This window comes from Monodon monoceros, unplaced genomic scaffold, assembly GCF_005190385.1.
Source record: "Monodon monoceros isolate NGI ecotype Baffin Bay Population unplaced genomic scaffold, NGI_Narwhal_1 Super_Scaffold_16, whole genome shotgun sequence".
In the NCBI taxonomy this organism is placed as follows: Eukaryota; Metazoa; Chordata; class Mammalia; order Artiodactyla; family Monodontidae; genus Monodon; species Monodon monoceros.
In genome coordinates, this window is record NW_021703772.1 from 1,166,069 (window position 1) to 1,193,764 (window position 27,696).

At 66.3% G+C, this 27,696-nt stretch overlaps 1 protein-coding gene across 1 annotated transcript; it reads right to left on the reverse strand.

The window, feature by feature from the left end:
* GPC1 (glypican 1) lies at window positions 1–27,577 on the reverse strand. Its single transcript, XM_029226046.1, has 9 exons — window positions 27,206–27,577; window positions 5,688–5,846; window positions 3,228–3,619; window positions 2,465–2,630; window positions 1,620–1,750; window positions 1,413–1,532; window positions 1,180–1,313; window positions 645–820; window positions 1–281 (listed from the first exon to the last, which is right to left on the reverse strand). Exons 1-9 carry the CDS (start codon window positions 27,369–27,371, stop codon window positions 46–48), a joined length of 1,680 nt encoding a protein of 559 aa, XP_029081879.1. The 5' UTR covers window positions 27,372–27,577; the 3' UTR covers window positions 1–45.
* Between the last annotated feature and the right edge of the window lie 119 nt (window positions 27,578–27,696).

Genomic DNA, 27,696 nt, shown 5'->3' on the forward strand with positions numbered 1-27,696 from the left:
TTTTGGCAAAGTCAGTCCTTGGCCTCGGGCCCCAGGGCCGGGCAGTTACCGCCACCGGGGCCTGGCTGCCGAGAGCACCAGCGGGAGGCCGGAGAGCAGCAGGAGGTGCGTGCAGGGCTGCAGGCGGCCCGTGGCCGACGCCTTCTGACCCTCTCGCTCGGAGAGGCCGGGCAGGGCGTGGCTCAGGGGCGTCCGGGAGCTGGAGCTCTTCCTGCCGACCCTCCGGCCACACTCGTCGTCGGGGCAGCCCTCGCCGCTGCCTGAGCCGCTGCCGTCATCACCTGGGGAGAAGAGGCGGCTCCAGAGGGCCCGCCCAGCCCTGGGGACCCCGAGAGCCGCGTCCCTCCGCCTGGGCCTCGCGGGCCAGTGACGCCAGCTCCACCCTGACCACAGCACCCCAACCCCCTGGGCCTGCCGAGGCTGGGAGGACGTCCGGGCCGGGTCACAACTGTGCCTGGGGACAAGGGGCAGGGGGACTTTGTGACCACACCGGGCAGTGGCAGCGTCCTCAGAGCCACTGTGGAGGCCCGGGGGCTGGGAGGGCCCCGTCCGCTGCACCCTTCCCCGGCCGGGGGTGCTCCCTGGCGTTCCGGCACCAACCCTCGGCTCTCAGCCCCCAGGCCCACCCTGGGCCCCGCTCTCACTGGCGTCCTGGAAGTCCACGTCGTTGCCGTTGTAGGCGCCGCGCAGACGGTTGGTGGTGATCTTCAGCTGCATGATCTGCTGGCGGATGGTCATGTCGGGCTTGGTGATGTCCACCTCCACCTCGGGGTTGTTGATCTGGTTGGCCAGGCCATCGCCCATCACCTCGGGCAGGTACCTGGAGGCCGGGAAGGCAGGCCCTGGGTCACTGCCCTGCTCCCCGCACAGGGGCACTGCCCCAGCATGCCTGCCCACTCCCCTCCCCCCGTCAGGGCGGTGGCAAGCCTGAGACCCCCCCAGAGGCTCCAGGGGCCGACGGGAGCCCGTGCAGACCCCACTGCAGTGGGGTGAGGATGCACTGAGCATGGCGCCTGCTGTGGGGAGCTGGCACAGGGCGAGGACTCAGCCCTCATCCCAGCTCTCGGTCCCGTTGGGTGTCCCGCGTCAGGTATGGCCCTATGCACACAACATCTGGTGCCCCAGACCGGCAAGGGGCCGTGGAGGAGGGACGGAGTGTGTCAGCCAGGGGGCACCTACCGACCCTTGGCCACCCCGTTCCAGCAGCGGTCATCGCTGGCCGCGCTCATGGCCAACTTCTCACTGCACAGCGTCCCCGGGAGGCTGATCCAGAAGTCCTGGGCATCTCGGAGCTGGACCTTGGCCTCGGAGACCTGCAGGGCAGCAGTCAGGCCCCTGGGCGCCCCGGCCCAGCCTGCCCTGGACCCCCAACCGCTTCCCCCCGGGGCCTGCCCGGCTGAGGGGCCCCTCACCAGCTTCTGAAGCGTGCCCGCGGGTGGCTTCTCCGGCAGCACCAGCTTGCCCCGGCGCCGCTTCTCCTCGGGCTCGGGGCCCTGGGGGTTCACCTTGGGGTTCCCGCAGCCCTGGATGACCTGGGGGGAGAACGCAAGTGTCCTGGAAGGGTAGGAGGCTGTATCCGGGGCGCCCCCCCCGCCCCCACTGCACGCCCCTGCCCGCACCTTGGCCGTGAGGGTGTCGCTGTTGTCCTGTAGGGCGCTGATGGCCTCTGCCAGCCACAAGTGCACGCCGCCGATGACGCTCTCTGCGCCCGTCGGGCCCCAGAACTTGTCTGTGATGAGCACCATGGAGTCTGGCACGGGCGTGAGCACACACACAGGGGGCGCTTTGTACGTACGCGCACTGGCTCACCACGTGCTACCACACACACGGCAGCTTGTACGAGACGATATATCTGTATGTCGGCTCACTTCAGGCCAGCCCGTGTACACGTTAGCGCCTGTGTGTGTCGGCACGCGTACACCTGGCCCACCACATGCCTATGTTACCTCACACATTTTCACGTTGGCTCGAGGCATGCCAGCACACGTCCACGTTAGCACGTGTCTCAGCACGAATGTGGGCTGGCCCATGTGTCAGCACGCGTTAGAACTTACACATCTCGGTATACAGGCACGCTGAGCTCTCCCGTCAGCCCACGTGTGTCGATGTGGATGCACGCGGGCTCACCTCACAGCAGCAGGTATACACACTGTGGTACATCTGTGTTGGCACAGCTGCTTGGTGACCCACGTCACGTCGGCACACCTCAGAGCTGGCCCACCCCAGGGCAGCAACGCACACGTTAACTCACGCACGTGTTGGCACGTACGCGCTCAGTGGAGAAGGGCAGGACTGTGACCCCGCAGGGCTCCCTCCCGGGCAGCTGCCCACGTTGCAGTCTGTTCGGGACGTTCAGGGGGCATCTTGTTCCTCGCCCCAGGGACCGCCTGTTCCAGAGGACAGGCCCGGTTTTGCACGCCCCCAACCCCCCTTCCCGCAGGCGGTGGCAGCAGTGGGAGCTCACCCAGAAGGTTCCTCCACTCGGCGTCCAGGTCGGCCTGGTTGGCCAGGCAGCCCTTGAGCACGTTGCGGCAGTAGTCGGGGCAGGGCCGGGCGCCGGGCACCCCCAGGCAGTGGGTGCAGTACACTAGCTTCATGACGGCCCGTGAGCACTCCGGGCTCAGGGGTACCTGGGGAGGCAAGGCAGCCTGAGCGCCACCCCGCAGCAGGTGTGCAGCCTCACAAGGCGCGCCCGGGTCCTTCTCAGATGACCAAGCAGGCCTGCTGGCCGTGGTGGGGCTCCGTCTAATAAGCGATACACTCACAGTGCCGCGACTCCCCGGGGCACCGCGGTCACGGACCCTCCCAGGGAAGCGGGAATACCGCCCACCACGCAGCTGAATGGATGGAGGCTGGGGCTGGGGGTGACTCGTTAGGGAGCCCAGTGGGGGTGGAGGTGGCTCACGATGCCGTCCCACGCCCGACGCTGGTGGGTCTGACGCGAGCGAGCTGCCCGACGGGGCCAGGCATCCCCCGCCCCGGCCTCGGAGCACACATCTCCCTCATCTCCCGTCTACCTGACCCCTGGAGCTGGCTCAGCATCCAGCCGCAGCCCTCTTCCCTTCCCTTTCTGCCGGGGACCGGCCTGGCCATCGCTGGCCCGAGCAGAGCTCGCGTGCCAGATCCTCCCACCCGCCCGGGTTGGGGGTGGAAGGGGACACCGGGAGGCCCAGGGCCCCGGGGTGGGGCGCGGGGACGTGCGGCAGGGGCGGGGCCTCCGCGCGCACCTGGGCCACCTTCCGGACCACGTCGCTGGCCACGCCCAGGCCCTGCACGAAGGCGCGCGCCGCCACGAAGGCGCGGGTGGCGCGCAGGCGCAGCTCGCGGGGCGCCTCCCCGAAGGGCCGCAGCGGCTCGGCCCGCTTGCCCAGGCAGTCCAGGTAGTCGTCGGGCAGCAGCGGCTGCGCGTGCAGCTGCCGGAAGAGGCGCTCGAGCAGGCGGGCCCAGAACTCGGCCAGCGTCTCCTCCAGGTGCAGGTTGGCGCCGCGGTAGTAGAGGCGCAGCTCGGCGTACAGGTCGCGGAAGGCCTTGGCGTTCTGCACGTACAGCTCCCCGAAGGCGCCGGGGAAGGCCTCCTGCAGCGCCCGCTCCGAGTCGTTCAGCAGGCGCTGGAAGTGATCTGCGCACGGGAGGCGGGCGTCAGGCCTTCCCGGAGCCCCCTGCCCACCCCGCGTGCTGTTGCAGCGCGACCAGCATTAAGGGGGCTCTGCCGGGGACCCCCGGTGCTCTGAGAGTCATCAGAGCCTGCAAGGGCCCTGGGTGCCCGCCCCCACGGGGCTCTGAGACCTCCCCCTCCTGGCCCGGGGCCTGGGCATCCAGAATCCATTTCTGAGCTGGGCCTTGAGCAGGGGACACACGGTGCCTCAGTGCCCCCCACCTGGCAAGGGTCTGTGTGGAGGGGCAGGAGGGTGCTCTGAGTCGGGGTGGGACCCACTGGGGGAAGAAGGCCCAGGGCGTCCCTCGCCTGCTTTCCCTCCCAGCAGCTCTCCTTGCGTCCCTCCCCCTCCCCCGGCCTCTCTGTCACCCAGCCAGGCCCCCTGCCCTGGGGCTGTGCCTCTGCATTCTCCACCCTGCCCACCTCTGAGGCTCTCCTGGGCTTCCTGCCCTCCCCCTCCGTCCTTATCTCTCTTGGATGCCCTCTCTCTGGTTTTGGAAGCTGGACAGCCTGAGGGTCTGGAGAGGGTCTCCGCAGCCCTCGGGATGCACCCAGAGTCTCAGAGCGGGGTGCCGAGGCGGGGCATGAGCGTGGGCCGCAGACCCCTGTGGTTTCAGGGAAATACCTCTGGGCCCCGTGTGCTGAGAACGAGGCCCCTAACGCCGTCCGCCCCTTTCAGCAGGGAGACAGCAGGGTCCATAAGCACACAGACCGTCCACTCAGACGCTTCCTCGAGAGCTGTGGCCAGCCCTCCCCACACAGGCCCAAACTCGGGTGTCCAGGGACACACGGCCAGGTTGGCTTTGCTCTGAGGCGTGGTGGACATTAGGCCTCTGGCTCTCGGACCCGTGTCTACACCCACCCCACCAAGACCCTCCCGCAGCTCCGGCTGTGCCCCTGCAGCTCCCCAGGAGGGAACTGTGGGAAGAAGCGGATGGTCCAAGCTCCCATCCAGCTCCCGCCGCGGGACTCCGGGTCCTGGTCCCCATGCCAGCCTCCGGCCCAAACGGGCAGTCTGTAGCTCATCGCTAGCCCAGCAGCACACGGGGTGATCGTGGGGCCTCCAACCCCACGGCCAGCCCCCAGCCCCATCTTTTGAGCAGGGTCCTGCTCTGAGCCAGGACCCTGGCAGCCGGCCCAGAAGGTGTGGCGCGTGAGCGTGGGCCCCGCGTCCTGGAACACAGCCACCCGAGGCCCTGCTACACACAGGTCCCAGGCGCACTTCAGACGAAGGCTCTGAGACCCCTGCCGCTGGTGGCCAGGTAAGGACTGCTCCCGGGGCACAAGGCACGGGGGCAGCTGGAGCAGGCACGACAGTGGGGCTGAGGCGCGGGGCGGGAAGCGGCACGCAGAGGGGCAGGTGGAAAGGACTCTCGGGTTGGGGGGGCACAAGTGGGCCTGGAAGCGGAAGAGGAATCGCTTTTAACACAGATTAGTGTCCCGAATGGATGCTGTGCAGGCTCTGACATCAGCTGTCACTTCTGGGGCCCCTCCCACCGGCGCCCGCCATCCCCTCCGAGGTGCCCGCTGTCAGCGTCACAACGTCATCCCGCCATCCCTTGTTTAGGGGCCCAGACACGACGAGAGAGCTGGTGAGGGGCTGAGAATAGATGACTGACACACACAGCTGACCTGGAGGCTCGAGGGCCACGGCAGGGGCCCCGAACTCCTTGTGCCTCCACCCAGCACCCTGCAGCCCCGGCCTGGCCCCCGATATCAGTCCTCACGCTGAGCTCCCCAGCTCCAGACCACCTGGTGGCCAGTGCCAGTGGCAGGTGCCTAGGAGAGCTCTGGAGGGCAGAGGGTCCCCTCTGAGGGCCTGATGGAAGGGACAGGCTGGCTCTCCCCAAACGTGCATGCCTCGGGGTGCACGGAGACCTGCAGGTGGCCCAGAGTTCACGGATCCCTGCTCAGACCCCTGCACGCGGCCAGTGCTCTGCTACTACATCCCCTCTGACCCTGCCTCACTGCGAGAGGTCCCCAAGTGCCCAGCCCCCCGCCGTGAGTGCCCTGCGGCCCCGGAGCCCCTCACCGTCAAAGCCCCGCAGCTGGGCGGCCAGCGTGGCCTGCAGGGCCCGACCACTGTCCAGGAGCGCCGTCTCCAGCTCGGCCCGGCTGCGGTTGGCCAGGTTCTCCTCCATCTCGCTGGTGCAGCAGGTGTAGCCCTGGGGGCAGATCCGCAGGTGCTCACCTGTGGGGAGGGGCTGGCGTGAGGGAGAGGAGGGCTATGGGAGGCTGGGGGGCAGGGCACCAGGAGAACGGGCCTCGTGGCCGGTGGGCTCTCCTGCAGAGAGGGGACGTGATCGGCACACAGGTGGGGCTGCCTGCCAGGGTGGGGGGAAGGCAGGCCCGGCTCGGGGCAGCGCCTAGGGTGGGCCGTGCAGCCCTCAGCACAGGGCACAGGAGCAGGGCTTCCTCTGCAGAATCCCACCTCCAGGCCCCCTGGGGCAAGCCCCGGTGGGGATGGGTGTAGAGCAGGAGTGCGGAAGGCTGAGCCCTCCTCCACGCCCCCTGCGTGTGAGGAGGGCCGCCCCAGGGGCCCTTAGCAGCTCAGCTCACGCCTGGACCTCAGCACAGAGAGGCCTCAGGTCCTGCGTGAAGGGCACGGGGGGCTGCCAGACTCGAGGCTCACAGCGGAAGTGCCCAGGCCTGCCCGGCGCCCCTCCCCGACCCCAGTGCGGGGTGCCAGCTCCCACTGAGGACAGCAGGCCCTGCAGGCCACCCACCCACAGCTCCGGGCCGGCCAGAGGCAGTGGCCCCCCAGGCCGAGGCCCACCCCGTCAGGACAGCCCGGGCACAAGTCTGCTGGGGCCCTGCTGCGAGACCCGCACCCACCTGGCAGGACACAACGAGCCCCCTCAGGTGTGTGCGCCATCCTCTGTGCCCTCAAAGCCCCCATCACCGCCGTGCCGCCGCCCGGGCGCGGGCTCCTACCGCTTACGGCAGCGCTAGGACGTGACTGAGTTTGCTCCCACCACTCTCGTGGTGCAGGGCGCACTTTGAAACTGTGCTGGTCCCAGTTCTGAGGTGGGTGCTGTGAACCCACTTTACAGACCAGGAAACTGGGGCTGGCAGAGATGAGGGTTCCTGTCTGAAGTCACACAGTCAGGGGCCGAGTGGCTCAGGCCGCTCGATTTCAGGCCCCCACGGCCACTGGGCTGCCTCACAGCCCCCCAGGCCCACTCCCCCCAGGCCGCAATTCCTGACTCTAAGCGGGGCAGGGCACGGAGGGAAGTGGACGCAGGGGTCTGGCCCGGACAGGGGCTGTGTGGGGCTGGAGTCGAGGGCCCGCCCGGTGCGGCCGGCACGGTTGCAGGGGGTCGTGGAGCAGCCTGGGCAGAGCTCTCTGGGTCCCGAGGCTGCCCTGAGGGGTGGGGGGCTGCAGGGTGGGCAGCGGCCTGGGGAAGCAGGGACAGGTGCAGAGGACAGTCACCCTATGGCCTGTCTGCAGCTCTGTGCCCATCAGTGTAACAGCCAGGAGAGGGCAGTGGTGCCCCAGGCGCGGTGGGAGGGGGCAGAAGGGCGCTGCACACTCCAGTGGCACTCGAGGGAGGTGAAAGAGGCTCGGTGGGGAGGAAGGAGGGCGGGGGGCAGAGGCAGGAAGCGCAGCCCCTTCCCCCTTTTGCCTCACAAACCTGCCCCCAGGGCCTGCTGTCTAAGGGGCGCTGTGGCCTCCACCCTGGAACAGGGCTGGCTGTGGGGTAGATGTCGGAGCTCGTGTGCCTATGCCCTGCAGAGCCCCAGGCCCGCAGGGTGGGGAGTCAGGGGTCTGGGACCTGCCCCCTGCCCCGGGTTGAGTCAGGCCTTTCTGGCCACGTGCGGGCCTCACGGGAAGCAGCTGGGCTGGAGGGACAGAGCCTGGCTCCCCAGGGCCTGGCAGAGTAAGCGCCCCCATCCCTGCCCTCCTTCCTTCGGGGGGTGGGGTGGGCGGGCACCTCCAGGAGGGGAGGGCTGGGACCCGAGGACGTCCCCAGAGACAGTTCTTCCTCTCGGCTGCCCTTGCTGACGCTGACCCGTGGCCCTGCACCATCGCCAGCAGGGGGCAGCTCACAGAGCAGGACGAGGGTCCCCCACCTGGCGTCCCAGCTGGCAGAGCCGGGCAGACAGTGGACCCGTCTCCCTGATGGTGGAGGCTGTGCAACAGGGCCGTGTGCACCCAGCCAGGAGGGGCCTGGGCCCTGACCGCCTTCCCCCTGGCAGGGGCCGGGAGGGCACCCTTGGCGAGGACCCTCCCCTGCTGCTTGGGACCAGCGGGCCGTGGTGGTGCCAGGCTGGGGGTCGGGGGCTGAACTGGGGACGTGCCCTGGGGCTGGGAGCGGCTGCAGGTGCCAGCCTAGGCTCAGCTGTGACAGGCACCCAGGCCAGGCTGGACGGGTCACGGGGCAGCAGCGGGCAGGCAGGAGAGGCAGGAGGGTGCAGGCTGTCGAGGTGGCCTCCCCAGCTGGCCGCCCTCCTTCCCGAACCTTCCATTCCTGCAGGCAGGAGAGAGGCGAGGACAAAACACCCAGGACCCCCTTTTCTCCGGCGGGCTCCTTGGCAGTGTCGGGCCCACCCACCGCTCACAGCCGTGAGCCGCCCCCCCCCAACCCCCGCCTTGGCCTCCCCACCCCTCCCCCACCCCGCCGCCTCCCTGCGGCGCCCCCTCAGCCCCGCCTGGCCACCTCGTCCAGCCAGCCCGGTGACCTGCGCTGTTCCGGCCGCCCCAGCACAGCCCCCGTCCCTCCCTCCCTCCTCGGACACACACGGGAGTGAAGACACGGAGCCAGAGCCCGGGCGCCGGCCTGAGGCCCCGGGCAGGCTGGGCTGAGGCTCCCTGAGCCCGCGGCAGGGCAGACGCGGTGGCCGCTGCTAGTCGGTGGGCAAGGCCCTGGCCCAGCTCGGCTTGGGCCCGCGGGTCATCTGTCGGTCCTGGACATCAGCCGGGCAGAGGTGGGCTCTGCAGGGCACCTTCCCAAAAAGCAAGTCTGCTCCCTGATCTAAGCCGAACGGTTGGAGGGGGGTGGGGCCTGCCAGAGGGGAGGTGAGCTCCCTGACCCTGGAAGTGTGCAAGGCAGACTGATAAAATCCCCCTCTCGTCATTTCACACCTCCACCCCCAAACCCTCACCTCTTCTCGGCTAAACGCCTGGAGAAAGGGGGGCACTCGGGCCAGGCAGGAGGGCATGGCTGGCATCCTGTCCATCTTAGAGCTGCCCAGTCCCACCCTCCAGTCTTTCCCCTCCCCACTGGGAGGCATCAGCCTGGCCCCTCTTCCCACTGACCCCTCCCATCTGCACTGAGGCTTCTCCCCCAGCTGGCCAGTGACGGCCCCTCCTTCCTTCCTCAGTCTGTTGCTGCTTTTTCAACAGCAGACTACATCCTTCTAGAACTCTCCCTTCCCTCAGCCTTTGGGACACCTCCTCCTCTCATGATCCCAGGTTTTTTGGGAGGAAGAGGGGAAGCTCTTTCATGGCAGGTTTGCTCCCCCATCCCCAGTCTCTTTAGAGCCTCTCCTCTAGGCCCGGCCCCTAGGTCCCAAGTCTCCAAACCCCCAGCGGCCCCCCCCCGGTAAAAACCCCCCCCCCCCCCTCCCCCCCCCCCCCCCCCCCCCCGCAGTTCCTTCTCTTGCTGGATGGCAGACCACGTATCCACCTTCTTCCCCCCATACTCAGACCTCCGGGGGGCACCCCAGATTCCGGCTTCTCCTCAGTAAGTCCCATCAGCCTATGGCTTAAACACCTTTAAGCCTCACACCTCCTGCCAGCTGCTGACACAGCCGCAGTTCCCAGCCCTCCTAAGGGCACAAGCAGCCTCCTGATGGCGTTCCCACCCAGCAGGCCCCCCACCGGCTCTGCAGACCCAGTGCTTTAGCCCAAGACCCCACCCCAACAGGGATCCCCATCACCAATGCTGGATGCAGACCTCATCTGTCCGGGCCCAGCCTGGCAGCCGCTCCTGACTGGTGGCCCTAGAGCCCTCCCAAGGAGGCTGCAGAGGGAAGATGGCGCCACACCAAGCCCGTCTCTCCAGAGCTTCTGCAGCTCACACAGGAGTACGCAGACCGCCTGCTCAACTTGCCTTTAAAGCCACATCCCAGATGCTCTGCACCAACAAATCCTGCCGCCCCTAGAATACTCTCGGCAATTCGGTGTAGGCAATTAGCCGCCCTGGCCTCCCAGGACGGTGCTGGAATGCAGCTCTGTGGCCAGTTCTAGGCACCCTGGCCTCCAAAACACGAGAGAGAGGCCCAGGTCTGGAAAAGCAGTTAGGGGGCTGCGTCCCTACCCCTCCCTTCTTCTCAGCTCTGGACCCCAGCTGGCCTGCTGAGGGGGTGGGGCGTGCAGAAGGCTCTCCCCAAGCACGTGACCCTTCTTGGGACAACTGCCCATGCCCACTCCTGCTCCTGGACCCCTTCCAGCTCCAGTGGGCGCTGCAGGACCCTGCTGGGGGGGGGGGCACTGGACAAATAACCCGAGGTCCCCTGGGCACCGCCCACAACCCGAGCTCCGGACCTTCTTTCCTCATCTCCTCACCCCGCCCCCCCCCCCCCCCCCCCCCGGCTCCGACCAAGAAGCGTTTGTCCCTGGCCAGTCTCTGTCGCAGGGTTACCCCGAGCACCTAGAGTTCATGCAGGGGGGCAGCCTCAGACCCACCTCAGACGGGACATTTCAACCACCATCCTCCCCGCTCCTAACGCGGCAACAAAACCCGTAACCCCTCCTGCCCCGCTCCCAGCGCGCTTCTCTACCCCTCACCGGCCACCTCTCCGCCGGCCCTAAGCCCCTCCACCATTCCGGCCACGTGACAGCATCACCAAGGCGGCCCTCTGCCGCCGCTGCGGAGCCTCCGTCACGCACGGGGACCGAAACTGAGGGGTGTCGGCTGCGACACCTCTGCGCTCGGCGGGAGGGGTCCGCCCCTCAGGCTCGCCAGGGGTCCCGCTGCCCAGGGGCTGCGTCGCTGGCGGCGGGACAAAGACCGAGCGCCCGGGCGCCAGTCGCTGCCGGCCAAGGACCGAGGGCCCCACGCCGCGGCGCAGGAGCCGGCGCGCGGGGGTCTGGAGCGGCGGCCGAGCTCCTGGCTCCTGGCGCAGCGAGCAGGGGGCGCTGGCGCAGTGGGCGCGGCCGCGCAGAGAGCAGGGGAGCCGCGCCGCCGGGGCCTGCGGCAGGCGAAGGGGGGCGGGCAGGAGGGCGACGCGATTGGCGGGGAAGGGGCTTGCCGCAGTGGGCGCGGCAGGCCCTGGCGGGGGTGGCAGGAGAGGGGGCTCGCAGGGGCTGCCGCAAGCGAAGGGGAGGGGAATGGGTTTGACGGAAGAGGAAGGGGGACTTGCTGCAGGAAGAGATGGGGGCGGGGAGGGGTGGCAGGGGCGCTGCGGGGATACAGCGGGAGGCACGCGAAGATGGGGTGAAGGTGGGGAACTGAGGGGAGGAGAGGTGGGTTGGTGATGGGCGCACTGAGGATGAGGGATCGATGGGGTGGACACGGAGACTGGCGAGGGGGCTCATGACGGGAAGGGGATGGAGAAATGGATGAGGGCGCAGACGAGGGCTTGGGGTGAGGGTGAGGGTGAGGGCGGGGTAGCATGGACTGAAGGTGGGGTTCTGGCGGTGGTGATGGGGGACGACAGCGCTGGAGATGAAGATGGCTAGGAGGAGGGAGTGGAGGTGAGGGTAGCGGGCCTGCGGATGGAGATGCGGTGGGCCGGCGGAGATGGAAATGGGTATAGGGCGGGCGGCCGGCTGGCCCCGGGCGGGGTCACCGGCTTGGATCCCAGCTCCGCGGACACCGCCCGGGCTTAGCCCGAAACCCCTTCTCGGCGGCAGCTCCGGCGGCGGCGTCCCCAGCTGCGGTGGTGGCGGCGGCGGCGGCGGCGGCGGCGGCGGCGGTCCGGGCGGGCGGCGCGCGACGCCGGGTGCGGGTGCGTGGGGGTCTCGGGGTCCGCCCGTGGAAAGGCGGATGAGCAGGATCGGGCTGGAGGGCTTGGAGGAGGTGCGCGGAAGCGGAGCCGAGCGGGACCAGCTGGAGGACTCCGCGGCCGCCTCCCAGGGCGGCACTACAGCCGCACTGGCGCGCACCGTGGAGGGCGGCGGCTCCCCGCGCGGCGACGCGCCTCCTCCCGCTGCCCCCGCCCCGCTGCGCTCGGCACCGCCCCCGTCTCCCAGGAAACCGCCGCGGCCGCCCCGCACCCCTCCTGCCGCCGGCTCGGCAGCCGCGCTCAGCCCCCGAGCTTCCCACGGCCAGAGGCCCACCCGGTGCCCGCCAGGCTCCTGCCGCCCTGCCCTACGGGGGGCTGCTCCCCATTTGGAGTCTGGTGCGCAGGGGAGCCAGGGCCCATCCCAGAATGGTGATGGGAGGGGCGTCAGCTCTCTCCTCCGAAGGAGAGTGACAGCCCACTGCCTGGGAGTCCCCTCTCAGCATGACAACGACCAGATCTCTACTGCTGTCTGGGCACTCAAGGGCCACCATCGGTCACTCCCGTATCCTCTCCCCGCCCTCTCCAGCCCCCAGCCTCTGGCCTCAAGGACCTGGGCCTCCATCCTAACGTCCTGATCTGCTTCTCTAGGAAATATCAGACCGCGCCTGGCCACGCCCTCCTCTGGCTCAGCCACCTCCTCCTCCTGGCTCACCCTCCCACACCCAGGACCAATCCCCTCCCCTCGCTGCAGCCCCAGCCCTGCTCCTTGCCTCCGCCGTGCCTGCCAGACCCGCTGGAGAAACCACCCACTGAGTCCCCCTTCCCGCAGTGCCGCCGCGCCGGGTCCCCCCCTCCCCCGCCCCCACCCCGGCCAGCCCGCACAGGGACACGGAGACACGTGCTGCACAGGTAGCTCTGGAGCGAAGTGCCCTCTCCAAGGCGGCCCAGAACACTGAGGGCCCCCGAAGAAGGGGGTTCCACCCGGTAACTCACAAGGCCGCTCTCTGCTGTCTGGTTCCTGCTCAGGGACCCCTCCTCGGGCAGGCCACCCTGCCGGCAGGCACCGGGCTTGGGGGTGCCTTGGCGAGGCGGTGGGCCCCCCGGAGGTGGGCCTGGAAGCAGCTCTGGCTCAGAGGCCAGGCCTCTTCCCACTGGCCTCCCCACAGTGCTTCAGGGATCAGGGCTCACACCGTGGCCTCAGAACAAACTGGGGATGAAGGGGCGTCTTCTGTGCCCGTGACCCCAGGTCTTGGTTGCAGGGCAGGAGGCTCTCTCATGGGGCCTGGGAGTGAGATGCTCCCTGGAAGCCTCACCCACCAGGCCAAGCTCAGCGCTGATTTCTCATCCTTGGCCCAAGCCAAGCTGCAGCGGACGCTCACCCAGGACTCTACATAGCCATCCCTGACAGGGGCCGGGTGGGAGCTCCTGGGCTCCGCACAGCTCTCCCATTTAGCTTGCCCGTCCACCCAACCTCTGGGCCAGGGGGCAGCCCAGGAGATGGACTGATGCCGCCTGCCTCTGCCGTGCCCACCGGGGAGATCCTGGAATAGCAGAAGGGGACACTGCGGCCCAGGGGTCCTCTCAGCCAGTTTCCCCCAAAGACCCAACGCAGGCCCATCCATCCACGCCGGGAAGGCTGAACGGGCAGAGGGCACAGACTCTCAGCTGGGCCGGAATATAGAGCAGACCCCTGAGTGCCACTGAGGGAGCCCTCGGGGGCAGGCTGAGTCCCAGGCCCGTGCCCAGCACCGGCTCCATAAATGCAGAGGGGAAGGAACAGAGGGGCTCAGCCGCTCACCCCCAACTGAGCCACTCCCCACAAAGCCTGGCAGCCATCTCCAAGGTCATGGCCATCCCTGCTGGCATCCAGCTCTGACTTGCTGCTTCCACTAACCCCTTGATCTCACGCACCCTTCTCCCTTGCCCTACTCTCTTTCAAGGCCCACTCACCTCTCCCTTCCTCCAGGAAGCCTTCCAGGTCCCTCTGGGCATAAGCACCTGCCTAGCCTCTAACCTCCCTGACCATGGGCAGCCCTCCCTGGGGGCTTTCCGACTGGCCCCCCTTCTCAGCAGCAGCAGGAGAGCTGCTCGGCCTGCTGGTGGGAGCCTCCTCTCCTCTTGCCTCTCTGCCCAGCATCCAGGCTGGACCTGGTGCTGAGTAACAAATATGTATAAAGAAAGGATCTCTGTGCAGTGTTGGCATTCAGGGAAATGAGGCTTAACAGCAGCGCTGCCCCAGAGCCGCAGCCTCAGATCTCCCCCTCCCCTGGAAAGCCAGCACCTCCCCGACCCGACCCCTCCCCAGAGGCGGCATGACAGCCATCTGCATGTTGGTGCGAGGGGGGCCCGCGGGGGTGATTTCACAGTCCACAAGGACTCCCTTATTCTTCCAGAGGCCCCGGCCACCTCCTGATGAGATGGAGCTCTCACTGGGTGCCTGCAAGGGTCTCAGCCATTTCCGGGTTTGAGAATCCTTTCCTCTTCACGACAACTGCTCTCTCCCATTCTACTGCTGCCGGCGCCACACACGGAGCTAGAGTGACATGCCCAGGCGACTCAGCTTGGAGTGCTGCAAGGGACACAGAAGCATCCCGGCCTCCCCCGCCTCTCCCATCGCAAGACCTCCCTTGATTCCAGTCCCAGGGGAATTCCTGAGCAGGAGGGTGGCGGCTGAAGCAGGAACAGACACGCTCTGCCTGCAGGCGACATGCAGACGGCCACCCGGAGGGCCCTGGGAGTTCTCGGGGTGCGATGGTCCCCAGCTGCTGACTGAGCACGTCCGCCCAGGCAGCACCTCCGTGCGCAGCACACACCCAGCTCGCCGGTGTCGGGGCACCGAGCCCAGCCCCAAAGGCACGATTGGGAGGGCCTGCGCGCAGATACAGCCAGGACACAGCCAACTGTGCATCTCAGAGAAACGATGCATTATTTTTCAGAATAAAAGTATCTGGCCCCAAAGAACTGAAAACAGGGACTTGAACAGAATCTTTTCCACCCCTGTTCACAGCAGCATTATTTGCAGGAGCCAAAAGGTGGAAACAGCCCAAGTGTCCACTGATGGCTGAACAGGTAAACAAAACGGGGCACATCCATACAACGGACACCATTCAGCCTTGAGTCACGAAGTGCCGACACACACCGCCACGTGGACGTACCCTGAAAACATGATGCTGAAGGCGAGAAGCCCGTCTCGAAACGACAAATACTGTTATGATTCCACTTAAATGAGGTCCCCAGAGGAGTCAAATTCAGAGACAGTAGAATGGTGATTCCCAGGCACTGAAGAGAGCGGGGTGGCGGGGGGCGGTGAGTGTTTAATGGGTGCGAAGTGGGGGAAGATGAAACTCCTGCGGGTGGGTGGTGGCGGCGGCTGCACAGCAGCAGAACGAGCTTCACGCCACTGAATGTGCGCGTAAAAGTCATTAAAACGGGAAATTCTACTATGCACCTCTCACCACCGAAAAAGCACACGGCCCCCTCCCCAGTATCTGGGACATACTTATACTAAATATGTGGAGTAGACTTATATTAAAAATGTATTCGTTGTTTATTTGAAACGTAAACATTCAGGACATACGCTACAAAATTATTAACCATCTGAAATAGCAATTTAACTGGGTCTCCTGTAGTTTTATCTGCTAAATCTGGCGGCCCGGGCCTCTGTGGGGCGTGGGGAGAAGCCTGACCGAAGTCACTCAGGCTCCCCACTGGCAACTCCCCGCCACACGTGGGCATGCACACACGTGCACTGCCTTCCAGGCTCCCTGGAAAAGGGCCTCAGACCCTGCCCATGCCAGCGGCAGGAGGGCAGGGTCTGCCTTCTCACAGCCCCCCGCCTCCTTGGAGAATGGTGGGCCTCACCGTCTCAGTCAACAGGAAGATACAGTTATCCCCATCTCACAGATGGAAAGACTGAGGCTGGGAGGGTTCTGAGACTTGCTCAATGTCTCAAACGTGTTGCCTAGTGCTGGTCTCCTTCCACTGGCCCGAGTGCCTCCCTGTCTTCACTGAAGGGAAGGAAAGGAAAGTGCTGGGCACCTGGGGGCCCACCAGCAGCCCAGAGGTCCCAGGTACGGAGATGAAGTCTCCTGGAAGATGAGGGCAGAGTGGTGGCCTGGCCACCCTGCTAGCCTGCACCACCCCGTCAGTGGCCAGGAGCTGCTGAGACCTGAACACCGTCAGGCAGCTGGGCAGGAGCCCATGGGGCCAGCGGCCACGCCCACCCCCCCCACCCCCGCCGCACGGGAGGGACACCTGCCGGGACACTCCCGCCAGCAGCACAAACCCACCAGAAAGGGCCCCCACCAGCCAAGCACACGGAGGGCTCCCAACCTGGGGCAGCCAGGTGACCTCGGCATTTGCCCGCTTCCCGGCTCCCCAAAGATGGACCCTGACCTCCTGTGGGTCCTGGGGGCCTGTGGGAATGGGTGGGCCAGCCTATTTCCTGACCTCTCCAGCTCAGTTTCTCCAGGGTGCTTAAGCTGACGCATCCGTCAGGGAAGGGCCAGGTCTCTAAGCAGCCCGGGAATTCTGCTCCCTCAGGCACCCAGTGTCTTGGTCTCCGCTCTGTTCAGCCACATCCAGCAGGCGAGGTGGGATGGTCCCGCCCAGGGCAGTCAGATTCCTGGGGCAGACAGCGCCATCCCCAGAGAGGGGTCAAAGGGGCGGGGACAGGCCCCACATGACCTGGGCAAGGAGAGGCCCCTTCTGATGCAGGCTGCCAGGCCCCTAGGCTGGCCGTGAGTGGGGTCCTGCTGGCACTGTCTTCCCCCCACCCTCTGACGTCTCTGCAGAGCCTGCAGGGCCTCTGGGCCTCTGCTTGGGATTCATGTCTGAATACCAGCTGCCACCCTCCAAGGTTGCCCCAAGAGCCCTCCTGGCTGGCGGCACGGCCCTGTGCTGGGGCAGCACTCCTTCATCGCGGGCTGCCCCTCCAGGAGAGGCCTGCAGCCAACTCTTCTTGCAGTTCCCAATTTCTCAGGACCAGGGCCAGCCAAAGGGGAACACGGGACACCACTAGACAGTGCCACCCAGGAAGCAGCAGTAGTGACCAGGGAGCCCCTCCTCTCCAGCCCGATCCCTCAGACCCCCAGTGTGGGGGTGGGGTCGATCCCTGGGTCTGGCCGGCGCAGGCTGGCCTCCCTCCCCACCAGGGGGCACTCTTCCCCACAGCCACCTCTGGAGAAAGGATGGGCCTGTCTCTCCAACAGGCTCCCCCGCCTGCCGTGATGCCCCCCCAGGACACAGCCCCGTGCTGAGCACTCCACACGAGAACCCAGTTTCACAACCACTCCACACAGCAGGTGTTGCTACCATCCCCATTTTACAGAAAAGGATTCTGAGGCACAGAGAGGTTCAGTAATTGGCCCAAGGTCACACAGCGAGGGAGCATGGCGCCAGACTTGAAACCTAGCGGCTGGATGGCTGGGTCCAGGAGACCAGGTTTTGGCTTCTGCTAGGGCTCCACCTGTTTCCTAAGACATACGCCACTGGGAATGGCCACTGGATCCAAAGGACACTGGCCCTGGGCCAGGGGGGTGGCCTTGAAAACTCTAGGTAGCAGAGGAGGTGGGGGCTGGTTCCTTGGGCCAGGAATGCCTGGGGTGGGGGGCCCAAGGCAAGAGCCCTGAAAGAGCAGCGTGGGACCCTCGGGCCAGGAGGGGAGCTGTGGCCGAGCGAGCGCCTCAAGCCCTCAGGGAGGACAGGGCGAGAAGGCCACGGCTCACAGCGAGTGGCCGAGCGGCACGTGGGCCAGGGGCCGCCCCAGGCTGGGAGGGGTCTTCGCTGTGCGGTCAAGGGGGACATGTATGGTTCCAAACCGCATGCGTGTGTCTAAACCCACACGTTATTTCTCGTTACTTATAACTTACAAAAGTAACACGTGGTCACCGTGGCCAGCAAAGCTGCAGCTCAGGTGAAGCCTCTGACACCCTTCCAGTCCCTGCGCGGATGGCATTGCAGCTGCATTTCAGCACCGAGGACAGCGCCCGGCACACAGTAGGAGCTCAAAGAACGCCACCGAGTGACTCAGAGAGACTGATCTCTGTGTCCCTATCACCCCCACCCGCAGGCAGCTGGCCGGGCCCCTGCTCTGCCCCAGTTCCCAGAAGGCCCGCTGGCTCTCCTGGGGCAGACGTGGTGCTCCACCGGCCCTCCTGCCTTGGCTGAGGGCCCAGCCCGCTGCCCAGAGGCCTCCTCTTCTCTGGGCCCTGGGCCTCCTTGGCCGCTGGCTGAAGACTGCAGACCCGTTCTCAGAATAAAGAAGTAATGAAGTAAAAAATTACGCAGAGGATCATGAAGGAAGCTAGCTGCAGTGCTGCAGCCGTCAGAATATTATAAACAGGTGTGTGAGGTGGTGCCCATGCGCTTTCCTATGACATCCTGCAGGCCTGATGCCCATCAGAGACTCAGAGCTGTGGTGAGTGGAAACGGTACTTTGAGATATTTGCTACAAACGTAAAGGGACATGAAAAAATCAGCAGTTTCCACTGGTGACCAAGTCCCAGATTCTAGGATGCTATCGTCGCCTTGTTCATAGTAACAAGAGATGCTAAAGGTTAGCAAAAAAGGAGATTAATTTCTTTCTCAGTCAAGTTCATGAACTCCCTGACCCCTAAACCTGGGTCTCTCCGGTGCACCCTGGTGAAGGACCCCAGCCTCAAATGACCTGCCTGCACACCCACGTCTGTCCACCCCAGTTTGCCCATCCTTCTGGAGCTGACTCCACCACCATCCCTGCAAGGCCATCCTGGCCCCAAAGCAGAGGGGTGCCCCCTCCCCTCTGCCCCCTCGGCCGCTGGCTCCATCCTGCCTAGAGCTTCGGTTCAAGGGCTTCTCATGGGGTGGGACTGGCGTTTCAGGAAGCCACCTCCCACCTGTTCAGGAGAGTCCTGCACTTCATGGGGTCCCTGGCCTCCCTGTCCCCTCCCCTAAATGCTGTGACAACCGAAAACGCCCCCTGGGAACGGCTCCCGGTTGGGAACACCCACTTTATCCTGGGGCGGTTAGCTGTGTGTCTGACCTGCAGCAGCTCCCAAACATACAGTGACGGGGAGGTGGCAGTCCCTGGGTGTTAGGTCACTGGAAGGGAGACCGGCAAAGCGCCTGGAGTGTCCTGTGGGCAGCCAGTGCCAGGCCAGGGGAGGGGGTCAGGGACGGTGGGGCTTAACGTTTTAAGAGCCTTGTCCCTTTAAAATACCCCTATGGGTCCGGTGTGTCGCGAACTCCATGACGAAGGGAGGTGGGAGTGAATACCTCAGCCAGTCCTGAAGCAGGTGACATCATCTATCTCCCCAGGGCCTGCAGATGGTCCCAGGTGGGTGGGATGTACTTTCCGTAGCCCCTGACACTTGAGGACGCACACAGACGTCACACGTGGCTCACCACAGGGCCCAGATGTCCACAGGTGGCCCCAGGCGCCAAGGATGCGCTTAGACACGCAGACGAGCCCGTACGGCCACCCTCAGGTTCAGAGAGCGGTCCTCAGCACTGGGGATGCTGTCCGAAGGTGTGCACAGGCCACAGACCTCCACAGGTTCTGGTGCTGATGGCGGGCCCAAGAAATGTCCCCGCCAGGGAGACACGGGGCCACAGTCACTGCCAGGTGCACCTGTCCAGGGCCTGGCTGCCCGCCTGAGAGGGAGACGTGTTGGCCTATCCCTCAAGCTGCTGGGAGCACTGCAGCCTAATCCACCCCCAGGGCCAACAGCCGGGGCGCCGACGCGGCTCAGGATACGGCCAGAGGCTGCCTGGCTCCGGACTGCGGGGTTTCTCACTAGACCCTGACCTTCCGGGGGTGGGGCCCATAGCTTGAGGGTGAGCACAGAGCGGATGAATGGATGGATGGGTAGGAGGGTGAAGGGCCTTGCCTCCTGCCTGGCCAGCCTCTCCTCGTCCCTTCCAAGCAGGCGGGGCGGCGGGGCGCGGCTGTTTGGTGCCCGTCGGCAGGACCAGCTCTGAGCTTAGGAGGCCCTCCTTGAGGTGGTGGGCTGGCAGAGTTTGGGCTAGAGTTGAGCGGAGCCTGACCTTGTCTTCTCCTGCCGGCCGGCTGGCCGGGCCCTCCTGCAGCCCGAGTCCTCACGTGCACCTCTCTCAGGCCGGCTCCTCTCCCGGACACCCCACCCAGCCCCTCCTGGGGCTCGCCCACCTGTCCCAGCCTTGGAGCCCCTCAGTCCTCCGGGGCCTGCCAGGGCCCGTCTTTCCTTGTACCTGTGGGAGCTCTGTGGCCTCCCCGCCAGCTCTGTCCTCTGGCCGACCTCACCCCTGCAGCCTGGAACGCACGCCCAGCACCTACGGACAGGGCCACACGGATGCCCCCCAGCGTCCCAACGAGGCAGGCTTTTGTGGGCTCGCCCCTGACCTCCTCCTCTCTGGGGCACCCCCTCAATGGGTGGCACCATTGCCCGGTGCCCACACCAGATACCTGGGACAAACCTGGGCCAGGGCAGCAAGGCCACGGAGAAGAAGCTACTCCAGGGACAGGGCTCTGAGCACTGGGGACCCCTTTCTGGGACCCAGCTTCCCCACCTGCACGCTAAGTGTTTGTGCCAGGTGGCACTCGGCCTGCCCTGCAGGCACCCCGTCCTGCCCGCTCTGGGAAGCGGCAATGGGCCAGTGGAGGCCAGGGCACGGCTTAAGGACGCAGGGCCTTGGACCGAGGCCGGGGCTGGCTCCTGGACACTTCAGTGGGTGGGAAGGAGTGGTGAGGAAGGCGGGGCCTGCAGGGCCTCCGCTTGCTGGCCTGCTCCAGCCCAGGTGCTCTCCTTGGCCCCAGGCCCGGCTGTGGCCACCCTGTCCATCCTGTCCACCTGTAGGGCCCTGGGCTCGGCCACACTGCAGACACGCGAGCTGATGGGAGGCCTGCCTCACGGTGCTGCTGGCTGGTCCTCACCTGATGCTGGACCCCATCTTGCATCTCCTGCCTCCCCGCAGCCCCGGACTCGGCCAGGTCGCAAACCGCCTGGCCTCCCCCCGCCGGAGTCCGAGCCCGCACAGCTTTCCTCCTCCAAGATGCAGCAGGGGCGGCAGGCAGGGCGCTGGGCCTCCAGGGGGCCGAGGTCAGGGCAGATGGTGAGGGAGCAGGGTGGATGGAGCCCGCCGGGCCTGCCCTGTCATCCAGCCAAGCCTCTAGAACCCAGGGAGCACTTAGTACAAATCGGCAGCCAGCGTCCTCGGCTGGGCCACGGAGCCAGGAGCCAGTGGCCCGCCCACCTCCCCTCCCCACACCCTGCCCCGCACGCTGTGTGCCCTGCTCAGAGGCCCTCGCACTTGTTGTGGGGGCGACCCCCAGCCTGTCCACCGCAAGCTGGTGCCAGCGAGTCACAACTCTCCCAGACGGGTGCCCCTGGCCCCCATGAAGGTCTTACAGCTGGGCCCCTCATTGCCCAGCCAGGTTCTGGGACAAGTGAGATGCATCAGTGGGTCGGCAGTTACCAGACTCTGAATGTCAGAATGAGCGGCCCCCGGCCCTCCTCTCGGACTCAGTTGGAGAAGTTAAGGCCCACAGGGTGCAGAGCTCTGGCCATTTTCCTGAGAAGCTTGCAGGCTGGTGGGGGTGAGAATGGTCTGACACCCTCACTCCAGCACCAAGGCCCCGGTGCACGTCTGGGCCGAGACCCTGAGCCTATGGCATGGCCCTGTCCTGAGGAGCCACCCACCGAAATACCCAGAGCCCAGGATCCCCGCCACTGGACAGGATGCACCCAAGAGTGAGGTGCCACGCCTGCAATGGGCTGAACCCTGACCCTCGTTCATATGTCAGAGTCTTAACCCGCAGGACTTCAGGAGGTGAGCTCATCTGAGTGTGGGGTCTTTGCAAATGTAACCGGTTGGGCCCCTAACTTGATAGGATTGGTGTCCTCATTTCCATAAAGTGAAATTCAGAAGCAGACCAGCACAGGGACACCTACTCATAACGACAAACCCAGAGACTACAGACCAAGGACCCCCAAGGATCGCCTGCAACCCCCAGGAGCCAGGAGAGGCCCTGGAGCAGCTTCTCTCTCACGGCCTCAGGAGGTACTAGCCCAGTGACACCTTGATCTTGGACTTCTAGCCTCTGAACTGCTAGACAATCAACTCCTGCTGTGAGGCCGCCTAGCCTGCTGCATCTGTGCCAGCAGCCGGGGGAAGCGGACACACGCCTGAGCCCAGCACCCAGCCCAGCCCGGCACCACATGGGCGGTGCTCAGCGTACTTACTGCTGAGGTTGCCCAGACTTGGGGAGCACCCCGGGAAAACAGGGAGAGCCCTGGAGAGTAGTGGGTGTGTTGGGGATGCCTGGGAAGCTGAGCAGCAGGGCCAAGCCCCGGAGGGAGGATGGTGATGGGCGTGTGCCGAGGGCCGGTGTGGGGAGGGCCGACCTGGCAGGAGGGGGCGCGTGTGCCAGGAAGGTGAGCCAGCCAGGAGCTGGTGGGAGACAACGCTGAGGCCACGGGCAGACGAGGGGCTGGTGTGGGTATGGCCTGGCCCCCTCAGGGGCTCCTAAATCCACCCAGGATTCCAAGATTCCTGCCAGGAAAGCCAGTATGCACCCCTCACATCCAGAGCTTCCCTTGCACCCATGGCGAGACCAAGAACAGTCGAGAAAGCTGGAGGCCCCGGCCCTGCCCCCAGTGCAGGGGTCATGGCTGGGAGGACAGGACAGCCCCCACCCCACAACTGGGGACAGGGCGTAGGGCCTGGGGTTGGGGAGGACTGCAGCACCTCCGCCTGAACCATCTCCGCCCAGAGACTTCAGGCAGCTCAGAGCACCTGCCCAGGCCTCTTCCTAGACACACGTGGCAAGAATGCCGCCAGCTGGCACGTGGTAGGTGGCCCCTGGCTGGAGCCCTCGCCCTCCTGAGCCTGTGTCCTCTCCCGAATGTGGGTGATGACCTGACCCCACAGGGCTGTGCTGATGGCTAGATGTGGTCACAGCTGGTGCCAGGGACCAGGCAGAGAGACATCAGACAGGCAAGGCCTGGGCCCTGAGTCTTGGTCTGAAATCTTCCTGAACCAAGCCAGGACTCAGGGAGGAGGGTCTGGCTTATAGGAGAGCTGACCAACCTCTCACCACCTGGGCATGTCCAGGCCTGGGCCCGATTTGATACCGGCGTGGCCTTGGGTGAGCCCCTCTCCTGGCCTGTCTCCCTGTCCAGGACCAGCCAGGCCGACACCTGCGCCCGTGCACGTGGGTGGCCTAGCACAGGCCCAGAGCACCCGCACACCCTCTGCTCTCCTCACGGCTCCGAAGCCCACCTGCCGCCTGGCAGGAGTGTCCTCAGTCCCTCTCCTGGGAGGCCTCAGTGGCCCTGCAGCCCTGTCCACCACGGGCTCACGCTGTCCCTTATTAGGACCGGCATGGAACCAGTCTACCAAGACTGGCCTGTCTTGTCTTCTGGACTCACCTACCCCTGGATGGGACATCTGTCCATGACTCCTGGGGGACTTGGCCCAGCATGGTGCTGGGGACACGCCAGGGGCTGCTCTTAGGGTCGGCCAGCAGGACACAGCTGGTCCATCCTCTGCGTACACCCTGGGCAGGTCGCCTGATTCACGCCCCTGGAACAGCCCTCTCTAGCAGGGCAGGAGTGGCAGGCCTTCACTGGACAGGCTCCCGGGACCAGCTCAGGGTGAGGCCCGGCTACATGGAAGGCCGAGTCACCGGCAGCCGTCGGGGTGGAGGCAGGGCGGCCCCGGAGAAGGCGCAGGAGGCGATCCGGTTAAGAGGAGCTCTAACCCGGCCTAAGCAGTGGAGTCTACGACAAGGAGAAGGCAGCTGGTGGCTCATAAGGGCCCGCCCTCGAGGCCCCATTTCAGGCCTCCAGGCTGGGGTGGCACGAGGCTTCCAGAGCCCAGGGCTGTTCAGCAGTTAATGACACCGGCTTTGGGGTAAACAGACTGGGCTCTAGACCTCAGAGCTCCACGTGGGCCGAGGCCCCTGAAGAAAGCTGTGGGGCTTCTCGGCCTCAGTTACTTTCCTGTGAAGCAGGTCTGCAAAGACCCCTCCTCATCCGCTGTACCAGCTAGACAGTCACGCGGAGGGACCCACGCTGAGGGCTCCCAAGTTCCAGACGCCGCTGCCTGCAAGCCCTCCAGGGGCCTCTAGGGCGGGGGGCAGAGGGGAGGGCACGCCTGAGGCAGCCGCAGAGTGCATAGCGTCCGCATGCACCCCTCCTGCAGCCTTCCGGTGGTCGTGACTATTCCCGTTGTCGCACGTGAAGAGACAGAGGCACAGAGAAGCCAGGTCGGGGGTGGTGGAGGCGGGGAGGCTGACGCAGCAGGGCTGGCCTCTGAGCCCAGGCCCACAGAGGACATCCCGCCCCTCGGAGGAGCACGCGGCGTGTCCGGCACTGCAGCTCCAGCAAGGGCCAGGCCGCCGCATCGTGCAGGTGGCCCCTCTACCTGTGGTTCTCCCCACAGCGCGGGGGGGGGGCGTATCCTGCCCTCACGCTGGGGATGATGAAACCTCAGCTGCTCTAGTGGTGAAGGGACAGAGCAGCAGCTGGAGGCCACGGACCACCCTGGGGCCCCAAGCCAGGCACACGGGGGCCTCTGCCCTCTGAACAGGACAGCGTGCGCACCACCGTCTGGTGTGAGGCCGGGCTGTATGCAGATGGCCTGCGAGAGCCGCACGGCTGAGGGACAGACTCGGAGGGCTCTCTCGGCCTCGGGCAGGACAGCACAGAGAAGCAGTGGTTTCTGCTGGGAGGCTAAGGGGTGGTCCTCGGTGGGGAATCCACAGGCAGCCGGGGTCCAGGAGAAGAGGGGCTGCCCACCAGTCCGTGTTGCACTGACAGGCCCACGCTCCCCTCTGACCTCCATCCCCAAAGTCCAGGCCCCTTCTCCTGTGCCCAGGCCCTCCGTCTCCCACTGCCCACCCACCACGGCTGGCATACAGCAGGCAAGTTGTGACTGAGAACCTGCTTTGTGCCAGGAACTGCGCCAGGCTCTGTGGCTACTAGAGAACAGTACAGACAGAGGTGGCCTCCGCCCCCAGGGCCTCAGCGAAGGGTCAGAGAGATACACGACAAACCGTGTCAAGTGTCAGGAGGCCGAGCAAATGCTCAGGAGACATCTGGAGACCAGAAGCAACCCCACAGGCAGAGACAGGGGATGGCCGGCCCGTGTGCGTGCGTGCATGTGCGTGCGTGTGTGTGTGCGCGTTTGTATGCACGCGTGTGTGTGTGCACGCGCGTGTGTGCATGTGCGTGCGTGAGATGCAGCACGGGGCTGGGCTTTTCCCCAGTGTTGCAGAGGGAGCCAGCTGGAGAGGTAGCTCCCCCTCACCTTCCATACAGTGCTCTGGCCGGAGGGAGGGCTACCTGGGCTGTGCAGCCCGTAAAAGGGGATGTGACCATCGTCCTCATCACGGCCACGCTTGGCTGTCCATCCAAAACACTACACACAGTCACGAGCGGGAGCCCTGTGCGCACTGATGGTCCCTCCTTCGTGAGCCCACACCATTTCTGCTCTCCCGGGCAGGCACAGGCCGGAAAGCCCACCCAAAGACCCAGGGCCGCCCTCCCTCCCTTCCAACGACTAGCAAGCATTGAGTCTCTACCCCACCAGCCAGCCCAGGCGTCCACCCCGGGGGCTCCCCAGGCTGGAGAAGTCTGCCTGCCGGCTGGCAGGACAGGAGACCAAAGGCCCGGATCCCCGAGAGCAGCGTGTCACCACGGGGCCACCAGAGGGCGCCCGTTCCACGGAGCCCGGCCAAGTTGCTCGGAGCAGGAGAGGACAGGACTGGCCGCTGCCTTGGGAGGTCACCCTGTTTCCTTCACCCCACGTGGCACCGGCACTCTCCTCGGGGCCTGGGCCCTGCAGGGCACTCTCCAGTTCAGGTGCTTACGGGGGAGGCTGAAGCCATAGGGGGTTGGGGAGAGCAGCTTCCCAGAAGCCCCTGGATCTGGGACAGAGGAGCCACGGGCACTGGTCGGGAGGGGGCGCAGTCCAGGCCCCGGCGGGGCAGCACCTGAAGCCCTGGCTGGCACGGTGCTCAGACAGCTGCTGGGCGGCCGTACACCCTCCCTCCGTCACGTGCGCAGCAAGGCACTCTGCTGGTCCCGGGTCCCCAACCCACTGCAGCCCCAGCCCAAGGAGGCCAAGACCCAGCCCCCTGCCGGCCCCGCCTCCCCTTCTCCAGCCTGCCCTGCTCTCTCCCAGCCCTTGACGGCTGCCCAGACTCTGCCACTCTGTCTCTCAGCCTAACTGGGACAGAGGCCTGTGGATGCGATCAAGTTTAGGATGGTCCCAGGGACACAGTGGCCGAGTGGGAGTGGACATGTGAAGGAGAGCTGTGGGGCGAGGGGACCTTGGAGTGCCGTCTAAGATCGGGGCTGGGTGAGGGCAGCTGCTCAGCTGCCCTGAGACCCTGGTGTCCAGGGGAAGGGATTCAACTGAAAGGCCAGGGATTCCCGGGCATTAGCTCCTCTGTTTGCATGGCGGGTGGCGGGGCTTATGAACCAACGTGTGCTGGCCCCAGGCACCCAGATGTGCCCCCCAAAACCTGTCCCCTAGGGAGGGTGGCAGCCCTGACAATGACAGGGCTTTGCCAGCAGACAGAGGCACAGGAAGGCCTACCTTGGGGGACTTGAACCCGGGGCAGGGGGCTGTCAAGGTATCAAGGCAGAGGCTTCTGTGGGTCCTGCCCTGCTGGGGGCCGGGGTCCAGGGCCTGGCTGCCCCCTCCCATTCCCCAGCAAGACACGGCCATGGACTTGCCCCTCACACTCCTCTCTCGCTCAGAACTCCTGTGGCTGTGGTCATTCCATGTCCCCGGTGTCACTACTCGAATGCCCCCTCCCCACCCCCACCCCAGTTTGGGAGGAGTTCCCCAGGGCAGGAAGCTGGTCTGCTCGGCTCTCATCCACCGTGTCCCAGGCGCCCTGAACAGACGCGCAGACCCACGGTGGTTCTGGACGCGTTTGCAGTTGGAGGAAATAGCCTGGGGGGTGTCTGTGAAATCCTTAGACCTCCACCCTCACTCCAGTCCCCAAAGCTCCTCAGAGGCCTGCAGGGAGGGTGTGGGCAGGACTGCGGGCAGCTGCAGGGCTGAGGCCGCCTGAGACGGCGATGCTCTTACAAAGAAATGACACGGCCCCTGGGCGGGATCCAAGGCGCCGACCACCTGCAGCTGGACTCCCCGCCCGAGGCGGCCCTGAGTGCCAGGCGAGCACAAGTTCCCCGGGCAGGAATCCCTGCGAGGTGATGTTCCCTTCCCGGTGGCAGCGGTCGAGCCTCTCCACCCTCGCCCCCGCCCCTCCCCGAGCGCACAGTTCGCTCCCGACCGCCCCGGGGCCCCTAGGCTGCCTCTGCCGGGGACCCCCGGGAATCCCCGGGCCGACCCGAGGCGCCTCCCGGAGAGGGCCGCACAGCCGGTGGGAGTCCCCAGCCCATGGCCGCCGTCGGCTGCGCCCCGACAGCCGGCCCCGCAGCTCAGCCCTGCCTGTCCCGGAGGACGCACCGAGCCGGGGACCGCCCGGTCCGCCGCCCGGCCAGGAGAGCTCCGCCGGGAAGGGGCCGGTGTGCGTGTTGGGGGCCGGGGGGCGGCCGAGCGGAGCAGAGGAGACCCGGGCGGAGGGAGGGCGGCTCGGGGCGCGGAGGCGCAGGGCGGACGAGGGCAGAACGGGAGAGAGAAGGGGGCGCAGGGGAGACCCGGGAGCGCCGGGTCACTCACCCGAGATCTCCGCCTGGGGCACGTCGCTCAGGCTGAAGCCCTTGGTCCCGTAGATGTGGCGGACTTCGCCGCAGCTCCGACTCTTGCTGGCAGGGTCCCCGTGGGCGCAGGCGGCCAGTGCGACGGCCACGCACAGCAGCCACCAGCCTCGGGCCCGGAGCTCCATGGCGGGGCCGGCGGCGCCCCCGGCCGGGCCCGTGCAGCCCCCGCCCGCGAAGGGCAGAGCCAAGGTCCCGGCGCACTCGGCTCGCGGTCTGGAGGCGCCGGCGGCAGGGGAGGCAGAGACAACAAAAGCCGGCGGCGGTTGGGCGCGGGGCGCGCGGGGCGCGAGGTCCGGCCGCTCTCTCCGGCGGCCCAGAGCGCGGCAGGCGAGCGCGCAGTCCCGGCCCGGCCCCTCGGCGGCCCGGGAGAGGGGCGGGGAGGGGCGCGCGGGGCGGGGCGCGCAGGGGATTTTTTTTTTTTTTTTTTTTTTTTTTTTTTTTTTTTTTTTT

Coding starts and splice junctions, on each gene's coding strand:
- GPC1 (XM_029226046.1), bottom strand. CDS start 27,371: ATGGAGCTCCGGGCCCGAGGCTGGTGGCTGCTGTGCGTGGCCGTCGCA. Junction 2,631..3,227: donor TGGTCCGGAAGGTGGCCCAG/GTGCGCGCGGAG, acceptor TTGCCTCCCCAG/GTACCCCTGAGCCCGGAGTG. Junction 1,314..1,412: donor CGGGCACGCTTCAGAAGCTG/GTGAGGGGCCCC, acceptor GCTGCCCTGCAG/GTCTCCGAGGCCAAGGTCCA.